The 13,603-nt window shown below is 43.7% G+C and overlaps 1 protein-coding gene across 2 annotated transcripts in view; it reads right to left on the bottom strand.

The window, feature by feature from the left end:
* The window catches only part of LOC131890067 (lachesin-like), a 49,634-nt gene that overhangs the window by 2,596 nt on the left and 33,435 nt on the right, over positions 1 to 13,603 (bottom strand). For both annotated transcript variants that reach the window (XM_059239339.1, XM_059239340.1), the window contains exons 2-5: positions 2,932 to 3,102; positions 1,858 to 2,097; positions 603 to 724; positions 61 to 481 (exon numbers count right to left, since the gene is read on the bottom strand). In XM_059239339.1, the coding sequence (XP_059095322.1) occupies positions 61 to 481; positions 603 to 724; positions 1,858 to 2,097; positions 2,932 to 3,102 (954 nt within the window). The remainder of the gene's footprint in view (positions 1 to 60; positions 482 to 602; positions 725 to 1,857; positions 2,098 to 2,931; positions 3,103 to 13,603) is intronic.

Below are 13,603 nucleotides of genomic sequence, written 5' to 3'. Positions count from 1 at the left end.
GCAATCAAACGGAGCCACACACATGTAATTGTTTAAAGTAACACCTATTTGGTAAATCACCTGAGATTTCAATGACTCGCGAGGCTTGTCCCCATTTATTTTCGGCACTGCACGTGTAGTTCCCAAAGTCCTCATCGGCCAATTCACTGATGATCAAAATGTGTCGGTTGTGCGTGTGGCGGATGTTGGACGATTGGTTGGTCAACTCGGTGGAGTCCCGGAACCATTTCACCAAAGGCTTGGGATGGGCATGTACCAAGCAAACCAGTTCTACTTGGTTCCCAGTGCTAGCATGAATGAAAACCTCCTCCACCTCAACATCAGGTTGGTATTCCACCTCCACTTCGATCTTGTCCTGGACCTCTTGACTGAACCCGTTGTCGGCAGTGCAGATATAAGTACCCGAATGACGTCGACCTACATTGGTAAAGGTCAGTTCCGAGGCCTCGATAGTTTTTTCTCCACTAGGCATGGATTTCCCCTAAATATATATATTTGATTATTAGAGAGGGCGAGAGGTTGCGTTAGCTGTCTCTACGGATGTTGCTTGATCTTTTCTCTCTGTTTGGTTTGAACAATCGTCTGGGGGACGGTTTTCTTACCCTTCGTGTCCACGTGATTTTGGGCTCTGGCTTGCCTTGACCTTTGCAAGATAAAGTCACGGTGTCACCTTTCTGGGCCAGAAGAAGGCCATTGGCGGGTTGTTTGGTGATTTGTGGTGGCGCTAAAATGGGTTTAAATGGTGAACTCGCATCCGTATGTACAATTAATGATGCTTCATTGTTTGCTTTATACGAGCTTTTCTAACCGCCACAGGGAATGTAATCCCTAATGTTATTGAAATGAAACGCTATATTTCGTCGATTTTTAGTAGGTTATTTTTTTATGATATTTGGTCTACCAATTAAATGTGAGTTAGCACTCGTGGCAACACTATTGTATGTAGAGTTGATCAGGAGAATGCTAGCTAAAAATTTGTCCAAGTCAGACTTGAAAGATAGGGGAGGTACGAATAGGAATTGAGAGATCTACTACAGCATTGGGTGTGGACGTAGGAAATCATATACAACTACGACTTTACTTGCGCCAGATCCAATGGTCTCAATTCATGGTACGAGCTTGATGTGTTCGATCATCATCACGAAGCATCTTGAATATTCAGGGCAACAACCCCCATCATTCACATTTGAAGTTCTCATACACACAAAACGGTATATGTCAAGAGAAAGAGGTGGGACGAGTCATTGCTTTTTACACAACGCACAAAAAATGCTTGACACTCGAATAGGATCCTATTATTTTTAAACTCAATGGCTTGATCCACGTTTTGTACAGATGTAGTCCAGGAGGGTGAGGCCATTTTGTAGGGTGTTTCCGTCCAAAACGAGGATTGAGAGAGCAAGAGAGATCCGAATTTCCCCCTTTTTCAAATTCCTCAACCCTCATTGATTTCAAACCCACTCACTCACTCGTTCTTTGAGTTGGTGCCAAGAACGAGAAATCAAATTTTATAAGCTCCATTCATAAAAAAATGAGAGAGAGAGAGAGACGCCCCCTTAAAATGCTCGTTGAGCACGAGGTAAACTTGTTTTTCGAGCATCCACGAACTGCTTTTTCGTGCACATGGCGCGATACTACTTCTAAAGGGTTCAAGACTTAAAATGCCAAAAATACTTTCATGCAGTGAATTAGAGCTTTGTGATCGTTTAACGACTGGAAAGCTACAACCTACATATGTGTGGCCAATGAAATTGTCAAGCCCTAGCCATAATGGCCTACTTCCTTCTGAGTCGATGCGATTCTCAAGTCGGCTGACTAATTGAAATCTCCTCATTTGAAAAGGGTCGTAAATCTCACCTCGGATTTTAACTGTATGTTTTATGGTGGTTTTCGCCGCATTCCCCATGACACACATGTATTGACCAGCATCTTGGTCTTCTGCCAAGTTAATCACCAATGTGGATCCACGGTCTGCACCGTCGTAGCTGATTTCTACTGATTCACGGGTGGAGGAGGAATCCACAATCTGTGTGTCCACGGAGATCAGAGTCTCTCCATCGTTTTCCGTGACTTTCTTCCAAAATAGGACGTAGTTTTCTGGAAGAGGAATGTTGGCATTTAATTTAGTGTTATACGATCCTTATTTTTTTTCTTCCTTTTTTAGCAGGAAGGTTCAAGAATTTGAATTACGAGAATCGAGTTCAATTGCCAAGTTTTAGTTGAATCAGGACTTCGAATCTCAAGTTGCAGCGGCCCTCGGTAATTTGATATGCTTTCATATTTCAATGATCTAATTGTATGGTGAATTGTTCAATTTCAATTTTCAATAGCATGCGAGGGAGGTTCAATCCAATCTGGATGTGGAGTTACGGTGAACATAAAATGTCACAGGTTTAATAATTACACCAATTCGAAGCTTCCTTAGGGTCTCTTGCTTCAATAGGAAAGTGCATTATCGATTCTGAAATTAATTAAAACATTTTTTTTTGTTTTACATGTTGACCAAACATTCATTGTTGGCATGATCAAAGTTTCTTTACATTAAACACCAAAGCCTTTCAGACAAAACTGAAGGTGCCATTTCTGCAGCCTCTTACAAGATAGTTACTGTGCAGGATGTGTTCCATTTCAGGATAATCCTTCATTGTCTCTTGTTAATGCCAACAAAATTATAAATCATTTCTTGACTATCCCCTCGTAGCCTTACGACCGTTTAGCATTAGACAAATGACGGCGAAAATAGCAAATGAGCTCGTTTTCTTCATGTGCAGTCCAAAGCTCTTCCGTTATTTTTCGTTCCAAACTGCAAGGGGGAAGGACAGTGTGGAATATGCCAAGTTGCATTTTTTCGGCTCATATGATGAGTACAAATGAACCGCTATTGACTCGGCTGGTAATCAGCAAAACGAAATCATAAAGATCTCCTCTTACTTGGAAGCTTGTCGACGTAACAGGGCAGTCGAATAGTATTTCCACGATCAAACGTGAACGTGCTCCCAAGGGTGACAAAGGTGGGATGTTCCTCGATGACTTCGTCTTTCTGGTCATCGTTTGTGTAGTCTCCGTCGTCGTAAGCGTAGTCGTATTGGTAATCCTCATCGGCTGAAAGGAATCACGAGAACATCCATGGATTAATAGTTGAAGTACTACAGTACCTACAAGAGTTGAATTTCGACTCTTGGTCGAACTTTGAACCTGGACAATGAGGTCTAATGCTGCATAAGTACCCGGCCATTGGTTTGACAGCAGCGCTCTTTTTATGGCAACCAGGAATTCACATTTAGTACATCCCACCAACCAAACCTGTCTGCGTGTTGTTCGGAACGTATTGGAAAAATCGCGTTCAAACCCTCTCTGCCAAATTTACATCACTGACGTTTATCACTTGTAGAAAGTAGTGTGCTTGGCCGCAAAGCAAGAGTGAGAGAGTGAGTGCGAGGGCAAAGATCGCATTTGATCGGTTGATGCGAATATCATTACACAAGCAAAGAGAGTGAGTGGCACGAATGAGGCCATTTGTAATCGAAGGGATTCCATTCCTGAGTGGAGAAAATGATGAAAACCTGGGAGCTACTCTTCCAAGAGCCGCGAAATTTTACGACGTCAGCTCCTTCTTCCATCATTATTTTGATGCCTCACGCTGTTTTATGGAGATTATGAACCCCCAAAAGCTTTTCCCTTCCAAGATGGATCAAATTTAAAAGAGCATGAATATCTTTATGGGAGGCCGGCTGTCCTAAGCTCTCAAAGACTCGCTGAGTCCAATGTCAATGCATTGTGTGGTGCCGTCGTCTTAAGAGGACTTGTTCAAGTGGAAGTGTGCATATATTTAGGACCAATGACGAGTTCTTGTCTTGTTGTAGTGCCATTTTATTCACGTGGGCCGAAAACAAGGCAAATATTGACCACGTGAGGAATTTTGGGAATTGTACATTGTACAACAATGGCCAAGTATATGCTGAACCATGGGCAAACATTCCTGGAAGAAATGACGGACAGACCGGGGAAAAAGTGTTGCCTCATTAGAGTAATATTTGTTCGGCATATCTTCATGACAAATTCAACCTTCAAAGACAAACAGAGACACACTTTGTCCACTAGTGCATTGACGAGAATTGAGATCTCGCCAAGAGCCAAGAACGAACGAGCGCATTCCTCGTTTCTTTCATGGCCAAGGGTCTTGTTTTTCTTCCTTTGGAGAGGATCAGACAACGGCTTTCTGGAAGATGGAGTCATCAATCATGAATTAGGCCTGAAGAATGCATTTGGCTCATCTGGCCGCAGTTCCCCTCAGAATCATCCTTCATTGTTTGCGTTCGGAAACGCCAAGGCTGGATATGAAAGGTAAAGATAGGTTCGAGAGGAATGCTTTCAAACGGGATTGAGCGGGATTTCGATAGTAGACCTGGATCTGGCCACTCCAAAGGACATCTTGATTCAAGGGAGAAATCCACAACAAAATGCCTCGTAAAAACGCCATGTTTTTGTCACGTGGACCCGAACACAGGTGGGACTTGATGGTGATCCTGTTTGGGATCGTTGTTCCAGATTGTTGGACGAGGCTTTAGATGGCGATGCCGATGCAGGGTGGGACCACTCTCGTAAATGTTTGCAAAAATGCTTGCTTAGCCCAATGGCGAGATTTCATCTTGACAGAAGGAGATGGAGCGAGTGCAAAAAGAAATCCTGTTTATTTTCACTTAATCGCCTAGGCTGAACTTGTTATGAGTGTTGGGTTCAGCAGGATGGTGAGGAATCTCGTCCAGCTCTTCTTCCAGACAAGTTTCCTCACCCCTTTCTCGCGTTTCAAGGTTACTCGATCATCTAGGAAATCAACTATAGTAGTCACATGCTCATCCGTTCAACGGGATTCTTGACACACCGTGTTATGGGCGATCCATTACACAAGGCATTCAATCTTAAAGGTAGGCTTGGCCAGGCCAATGTTTCTCTTACTTGAACATCACATTGATCTCTCGAGGGAATGATCGTGAGACTCTCACGTGGAATGTGGGTCAGCATAAAAGAACTTTCAGTCTCATCTAGTAGTTGATTTGCAAATGGGACGCTTTATGGGCCACACGGAGAGTACTAACGTGGCATGAAGGACAAATGACTTGGGGCGCGAAGGTTGCTCGGTGGACTTCTCGTCATACGAGGCCAACAAGGGGAAATATACTGGCCCTTTTCTCTTCAACATTCCCTCTCTCTATATATAAAAAGGAGGAAGATGAAGCAAAGGGGTAAGGCGACACCTCAAACTCAGCCATGTCTAGTTAGATGAGAGCCATCATTAATCTCGTCCAGAGTCACTCTCTTTTCATCAAGCATCCAACCCCCTTATGTCCCTCTCTCTTTCACTCTTTCATTCCCTTCTTTTATGCTTTTCTTGCTCGTTTTTCTTCTCGAGCGAGCAACCTCAGAATATTCGTCGTCCTTCGGAATTGGCCTCGATTCGCCGTCGAGGGCTTTTTTCGGCCTTTGTGGCCTTGTTTCGACATCGGAGGTCTTATGCAAAATGTACGTATGTATCCATGTTCGTATAGCGGTTGCAATTGCGGCTTTCTTCATGCCTCTCATCTGGATCTTTCTCAGCCTTCTGTCGTCTCTCATACTACATCTGCCTCACGTAGTTTTCGATTGATGCTCACCACAGATAAGGGTATTGCTGATCTCGTTCGTGTAACAACAAGCCTCTGTTTGTCAATATCTCGAGTAGATGCACTTCAGCGAGCTTCTGCATGGTATCCTACAATCATGATATGACTTTCGAGAAACCCACTCACTTGCGCTCGTGGGAGCATCATAGTGTGATGCGATTGTGCGATTAAGTATGGAGGGGGGGGGGGTAGGATTAGCCTTCAATGTTCACATTCTAGGATTTCAGAGTTCCATAAAGTGTGCGTTCGCCGGTGAAGGATTGCCCCCATCTGTCCTTCATATCATGCATTCACTTACCGTTCAAGAATGTTGGCCAACACATTGCTCGGAATCTCTTCTTCGCCCTACAAAAATGTCGAGAATCACGTGACACGGTCTGTCGTGACCTAGAAAGTGACACAAGCCCGAGTGAATCGCTTGCTTCTGGAATGCCCTGGATAGATGGCCTTTCCTGAGGCCATCTTTGATTGAATCAAATCAATTAGTCACTATTCGCATTCTCAATTCCAAATCGCTCGAATTCCGGGCGATGAACCCATTTCTTTCTAACTGCCAAACGATTTTTTCCACGCAAGCTTAACGCCTAGACTTTAAGGTGAATCTGTATCTGTGTCGGTAGGATAATGACTTGACTCGAGTGTCTAAAACAACAAACTTGAAATTCGAGCGTCAGGACTTGCACCATCCCCACATCCCCACATCAATCTACAAAAAGAAGCGAGGGCTGCTTGAGAAAAATAACGTCTAGCGCGTGTAATTCTGCTAGGTTCCAAAAAAAGGCAGAAGACACTTTTTCCCTGGAAGAACCACACGTTCTTCCATTGGGAATCCAGGACGACTCAACGAAAGAAGAAGAAGGTCAAAACAGCGAAGATGTTCCAAATCTGTTCCACAGTCTCTTATATCCCGCCCAGGGTTAATGAGGCCCAAAGAGCCAAAAAGCTGGTCCAGGAAAGGCAGATATTGTCCCGAGTGGCGGGCAGAGAGCTAAAAATGAGAGCATCACTTTCGATTCGAGTCTGCTGGCTTCTTTTCCTAAAGATTAACGACCTCCTTGCTTTGGTCCCAGACAAGAGAGGGGGGGGGGGCGCAACTGTTCGTCCAGTACATACGGGCACAGATACTTACTTACTCCTCTCCGTTCCATATTTCTCTATTGTAAACGAACAAGGCATGCCTCTGAGGATAAATACAATGGTCTAAAATTATCAGTCTGTGTGCCAACTAGCGTCTTTTCGTCAAAGTTTTCACAACAGTTACCACAAAACGAATTTATTAGCAGTGTAGCAGCCAGGAGCAGGCACTCAGGCCAGGGCATTGCCATAAAGTTGTGGGACGGTTAAGGCACTCTGCTCTTGGTCCGTCCGTTCCATCTGTTATATCCTCATTCATGACAAAATTTGAAACATAGTCTTGTGGGGTTACCCTGCTTGCACAAAGTGAATAAATACCCTGTACTTGCGCACAAAACTAGGACCAAACTTGACGTGGGGTAAATGTCCAGCACAACTAATGTCCCGTAAAAGTCGTTGATAGCCATCTTTGCAAAAATTATTTCCCCAAATATCCCTCGGTCTAGTTAGCTACATGCACAAAACCGAAAGGAAAGAGTTGATTAAGCAGAAAACTAGCTCGTGACTTTATAGAGTCAAACTAGCCTTGACTTGAATGCTTGCAAATCTGTGGATGTGTGTTTATATTGAGCGCAGGTGAAAAGCTCATGTTGCGTTCGACCTATTCCGTCACATTCTCTGGCCAGCACTTTTCCTCATCAAGAGGAAAAGCTAGGAGAAAGGCCAAAAAGATTTCAAAGAGTGATGGGCCAACGCTCACGTCAGTGCACTCAAAGTCCAATCAGCCTGTCGACAAGAGCGAAAAATTGGCCATTCCGCAGCTGTCTGAGAATCACGAACTTTATGTCTCATGTCAAAACTATTTTTGGGTTTTGATGCCCACGCACACATGGGGGTTCCTCCACACCATGAGATCGACCCAAGTTGAATATGGGGGAAGGTGGAGGGCTATTTTTTCGCTCAAGTCGATTCATTTGATGATGGATGGATGGATGGATACTGTAGATGGACGAACGAAAGATTTAAATGGAAAAGATCATTTTTGCAATGTCACGAGTACGTACCCGAGAATCTAACAAGATCGAATTAAATCGGAGACCATCGTAGGAGGAGGAGGAGAGGACGTAAGCTTAAAATCCAGGTGAAGATCAAAAAACCTGCTCGTCCTATGGATTGAATAGTGTTGCATCAGTTGAACTCTAAATTGGTACGTAGAGACTTCTGGCTAATTCGCCCTCCCATTGAGCTTTAGGCACCATTTACACTCCAGGCATGATCACCGTCCAACCCACCCCAATGAACAACCAAGAACCCATCTCACCCACCATCCCCCTCAAACCCCCAGAACGTCTTCGCACATTGACTAGTAAGTACCCAGAAGAGGAAAAAAAATCACCCTCCCATCTTCAAAGGTCTCCAATCTCCATGCATGGTGGTAAATAAGTGAGAACTCGCCTTATACGAACAACATTTCTTACGGCTTGGTGGTTGAGGAGTCGTCCAAACGATTGTATAATTATTGTACCTTTTAAGGCTGCCTGTTCTTTAGAACGTGCAAGTACATCAAAGGGAGAAAATAGAAACCAGACCTACGGTACCGTAAGTCTTGGATACACTTGAAGTTTTCACGACCCTGAATAAAGCAGCACAATACGATATGAAGCCACCACCTCATGTGGCCAGAGACGTGAACCAAGCACTTTGATTTATGTGACAAGATGAAGCAGTTATGTCTCTTTCTGTGATATAGAAAACAAAAACAAAAAAAATAATCTGGGTAGACAATAATTCAAAGCAAATCAGGGCGTGAATCCGTTTCTCGTTGGGGCCAACTGAGCACAACAATGCTAATCATGAACCATAATGAAGGGCTTGATCATCCATAATATGCTTGTTGATCACTAATTGCGTTTCAAGGCATGTTTTAGCGCATATTGGATGGAGTAAGCTTGGAATAGAACTCAGATCTAGTCGAATAAACATAATCAATTGAGGATGTGAATGGGTATTTAGCTAGGATTTATCGTGAGAATGAAAAGGAGCCCTGTTTTTTGTTTCGCTTCCTCCTTGGACTGGAGGAGGGAGAAGGGGGAAAGAAAACGAAGGCCGGAGTACGTTGAGCTCCATTCAATTACTCGAGAGGTTTTATTGCTCTCATTTCTATGAATAGAGAGTGATATCATCATTATACTCGGCCACGCAGCCGGAACACCAAATTCAACTAGAGCCAGCACTCCACAATTAACATCCTCTCAAAGTCACACCATAAATATACGCTATGTAAATAAGGTTCTCGTTGAAAACTCCCGTCTAATTCTGAACCCACATCCTGGTATTAATTAGTTAACTGCTACCACTACTACTCTTGTGCATAGATTTGCTCTACCAGGTGGCCTCAACGGAGGCCAAAATTTGCAAAAGTGTATACTTTCGAAACTCAATGGCCAAGAACAAATGGATTGCCTCCGACATTTCCTCGTCATTTCATAAGTTGTCAAGAATTTTCACATGTTTTCTGGCTTTGATTCCAAATGTCAATCTCATATGTGAGATCCATTGCAACATGTTCCTAAACCATTTGCATTATATAAAGGCGGAATAAGCCTGGTCTTTTAAGTGGCCACTTTTGGTAGTTCACTATCATGACTACCAGATGGCTCTTCTTGCCTCCAACGGCACTGGTGAGCTGGCAACACTGACGTAGATATTTTGTAGATCTGTACATCCAGCACTTCTACAAGACCGAAGCTAATTCTATTCATTAACCAAAACACTCTCCGGAATCAACGACTTTTAACCCGACGAAGCCAATAGTAATTGAACATATAAATCAAGCGGTTGTCTACAAGAAAATCGCCCCGTGGGGACGTCTTGGCCCCTGAGGACAGCTGTGGAAATGAATTTGGAGACTTGTTGGCTACTGGTCGAAAAGCATCTATCCCCCTTTCATTTTTCAGGATGAGAACGAAGGAACTCGAATCCGACCAGTTCAAGAGAAAGAAGAAGGCAAGTTATATTTTCAGGCTTAATGTGCCGAAACGTGCAATATGGACCGAGTACAATCTACCAAATGCCAAGACAGAGGTTTTCTACCACACTGCACGAGTAAAGCGGTTTATGACCGGAATTTCGAGCAGCCCTGGAACACTGTTCAAATAGATTCTTGGTCGACACTTGGTTTACCGTACATGAGATAAAACAGAGGCAATAAGACTTCAAGAGCTTGAATTTATGCATGGATGGACGTCTATTGACAAAGAGATTGATGTACGGCCTATGCCAACCGAAGATGGGTACAAATACGCACTATGAAAGACCCCAACGCCTGAAGGTGAGGGTGAGGGTCACTTTTTGTCCAGTGTTCAATGCAAATGAAGCCACTAAATGTAGTTGGGCATTTCGTTTTGTTATGGGAAAATTGGCTTCTCATTGAACCGCTACGGTATCGAAAGGAGGCGGGAGGGAGGTCTCCGAATGAATGGACCTATGGACGCGAGACAAGATTTCGTTGTTGTTGTTGCAATTGAACCGATGTTTGGTGCTCGTCCAAGAACATTGGACTAACTGGTCTTCTTTGGCAAAGCTCACTTGTGAGGGTTCGAAGCCTATCCATGGATGACGATGATGATACTATGGGCATTCATTCGATTCATGGACAATCGCCGGTCTCATTTGCATTGGTCGAGTGGCACAAGGGGCACAATAACATCTGCGGTACATCACTCTATCCAGAACTGATCAGACAAGGTTATCTCACTCACGAGGGTCATCCTATGAGAAGTTAGGCTTGCGAGGAGTCAAACGTTGATATTGATGTGCTTTGATCTCTGACCAAATTTTGATGCGAATCAAACATGGCCAGCTCTAAGTGGCCGTGACGTCGTTGGTTTGTTGGTTGGGGTCAAAGCCATTAAAACCATTAATATCTGGCTCTCAGGCGCTATCGATCAATTCCATCTCACTCTCTCTCTTTGGCATTCTTATTATCAATCTCTAGAACATGTGGGTCTTTTGTATCCATTTCATTTTTTTATATTGACAGATGGTTCTTGTCCTTCGTTCCACTTATTACGTACAGATACCTGAAACATTCAACGTACTAAACCACTCCCAAATAGAGAGGGTTGAACGGACACATGCTGTACTGCTAGACATTTGAAACATGTCTTCTCCAAACCTCTAGTACCCGACAGCACCTCGTCAATCCATATTATTTTCAGAGGGATCAGACAGATCGTCAGGCGGTCTAGAATTTCACCCCTTTGACCAAATGTATTGGAGTGTCCTCCCTTCAAGTCAAGCGATTGCTCAAATGTGCCGCCAAAGAACTTACTCCCCTCTATTTCAATTGTTCTTTAGCCGGAGCCTCGGGGATTATTTCCAAATTTATGCAGCCATATTTTGGCGAGCTTGTTCTCCATGCACTTGGGCTATAAATTGTCATTTGGAGATCCGGGTTCTTTCAATTCGGGAAAGCTCCCCCAACGTGGCAATTAGCCAGCTTTTCTCCGAGTCCGGTGAATGAAGCTGTCAGCCATGTAAAAAGCTGGCTAAAATGTTTGGCGTGTTTGGCTCGGCTTTCCGCTCTCTATTGTAGGTAGGGTGGAAATCCTTGGAAAAACCAATCGCTTTTTTGCATGAGGCGCACCTCTTCTGTGTTTTGTGATGAGTCGACAACTCCCTTCACTTCCTTTCCTTCTTGTTTCCCCATGTTCCCCTTTTTCTCTGCGGCAAATCTGGCACTCTAAAAATGAGATGGGGAGCTCATTTGTAACTGACAGGTCAATCCAAGCCAGACGGCACTGCTAATGGTACGGGAAGATTGCATGAAACCATCTTCAATACCCAAGATTTTTTTCCTGCGGCGACTGACGCGGCACGATTTCCAGGGTGCAACTCTTCCCAAACCTAGTCAACAACCCACAATCCACTTACCAACCAATTTAGAAAGCAGCTCTGGAGCACAGAAAGGAAACAATAAACCCGGCAAAAAACTCAATGTGAAGAGTTGATGACAACCTGGACCTGAGTCTGATTGAATCCGCTCACTCTTAATGAGATGGAACTTTTTACTCTCAGAGAGTAACACACCCTGCGCCCAAAGTTCGAGATCAGGATCTGAACCCTACCAAGTGGAGCTTTTTTCCCAGCTTCACCCGGGGAGGATTGATCAATTTCTTATATCTCTGTGTGTCCATAAGCGATTGAGAGTTCTCTATTCAGTTCAGCATCTCCCCCACCTTCCTCCTGAGATCGACTCACCCCTCGGCTTCGCTTGAAAGATCACTCATAATGAGGTGTCCATGGTTTATTAGTCATCCCTATTTTCACGCCTTGATCCAATTTCCTCATTTCTTTGGCTCTTTTCTTGCCTTGTCAGTTCCTTGAAAAGATTCTTGATCAGATAATAATAATCGCACTTCACTAGTACTCTGTCCATCTAGTTGTTCCCCCTCCGTTCTATGCTTCTACCCTCTTCGCAAAAATTAGGGATGTAGTCGAGTCAAACAGGATCCGAACCAGAGGCATATACTCCACGACCTATTCATCGCGAGAAGTGCCATATTTTGGAGCAAATGTAAAGTGGATTTGGCAAAGGGAACACAAATACAAAACTCATTATGAAAGGCTGTTGATCGACTTTGGTAGCCAACACATCAGCAATTACCCGGGTAATCAGGATTCATACACACTTCACATCCCTACGATCATTGTTGCCAATGAAGAGTGACGAATCCAGAAGTGACCACACACAAGTCTTACCTGTAAGAAGATGTATAAATAAGTAATTGCTTTGTTACACGTCGATGTCTAAAGAGCTCAATTTATCATAAGAAATGTGTCAGATATCCATCGAAAAAAGGAATGGGGAGACCCTGAGCCTTAATGGGAAATTGTATCCCTAGCGGTGGGAAATGTCACGTCAGTCCCTAAGCCTCCTCGAAACAGGTGTGCATGCACTTACGAATATGAACGGAACGGGTAATTTCAAGGGTTGCGGAGCCCGTCGTGTGATAAAGAACGAACTCAGTTTACGATAATGCCTCATAATTCATTCACGTCATTTCATCTTTTCAATCATTTAACATGAGGGTGGAAGTGGAAGTGGGAGCACCCACTTACTGGGACAAAAACACTTTCCTCTTTGGCCCTGATCCTTGTGATGTTTTTTTTCTTTCCGTCTTTAATCCGCAGTTGTGTTATTTCCAATCCAGGAAAAAGTACTGTTGTGTGATGGTAGAAGACGAAATATTGTATCCTTGTATAGAGAATCTCTTCTCTGTATGCTTTTCGCAATCGTGATTCGCATTTGTCTGGACCCATTTTTTTGGATGGTTCACGACAAGGTATTTTCTTGAGTGGTTACGACGAAATAGCATTTTTCGTGAGTTTTTGGCAAGCCCAATCGCAATTTTCCTATGCCCCTTGGACACGTGCCAAGTTCTTGGTATTGAACGATTCCAGCTCGTTTTTCGAAATCAAAAGAGAAGGGCCATCTGACATGAAACAAATTCCGATTCACCTTCTTACGAGACCCCTTCATTTCAAAGGGGTTGAAAGAGAAATGAGATGAGGAATACTGATTGTTCCCAAAATGAGCCTAGCTTTGCTTTTATATAATAGGGACTCTTCATCTTGTTGCTCTCTTGTCTCGTCGAAACACGTCCTCCTGGTGATCTAGACGTGATTATCTTGGACTGAGCGGAGAAGGTGTCTGAGGACCTACGTAATGACTGTGCATCCCAGGATGCTCGCTATAAATCAAAGAGACCTTTCCTGTGGTTGTGGTATTCCATTTTTTGTGTTCCCGTCACAACAGATTTCGTTGGGATCTTTTTTCTTTTATCCCACTGAATGGGAGGGCCATC

The sequence above is a fragment of the Tigriopus californicus genome, chromosome 11, assembly GCF_007210705.1.
Source record: "Tigriopus californicus strain San Diego chromosome 11, Tcal_SD_v2.1, whole genome shotgun sequence".
In the NCBI taxonomy this organism is placed as follows: Eukaryota; Metazoa; Arthropoda; class Copepoda; order Harpacticoida; family Harpacticidae; genus Tigriopus; species Tigriopus californicus.
The sequence above is the reverse complement of the archived record's forward strand: the minus strand, read 5'-3'. Positions and strand labels throughout refer to the sequence as shown.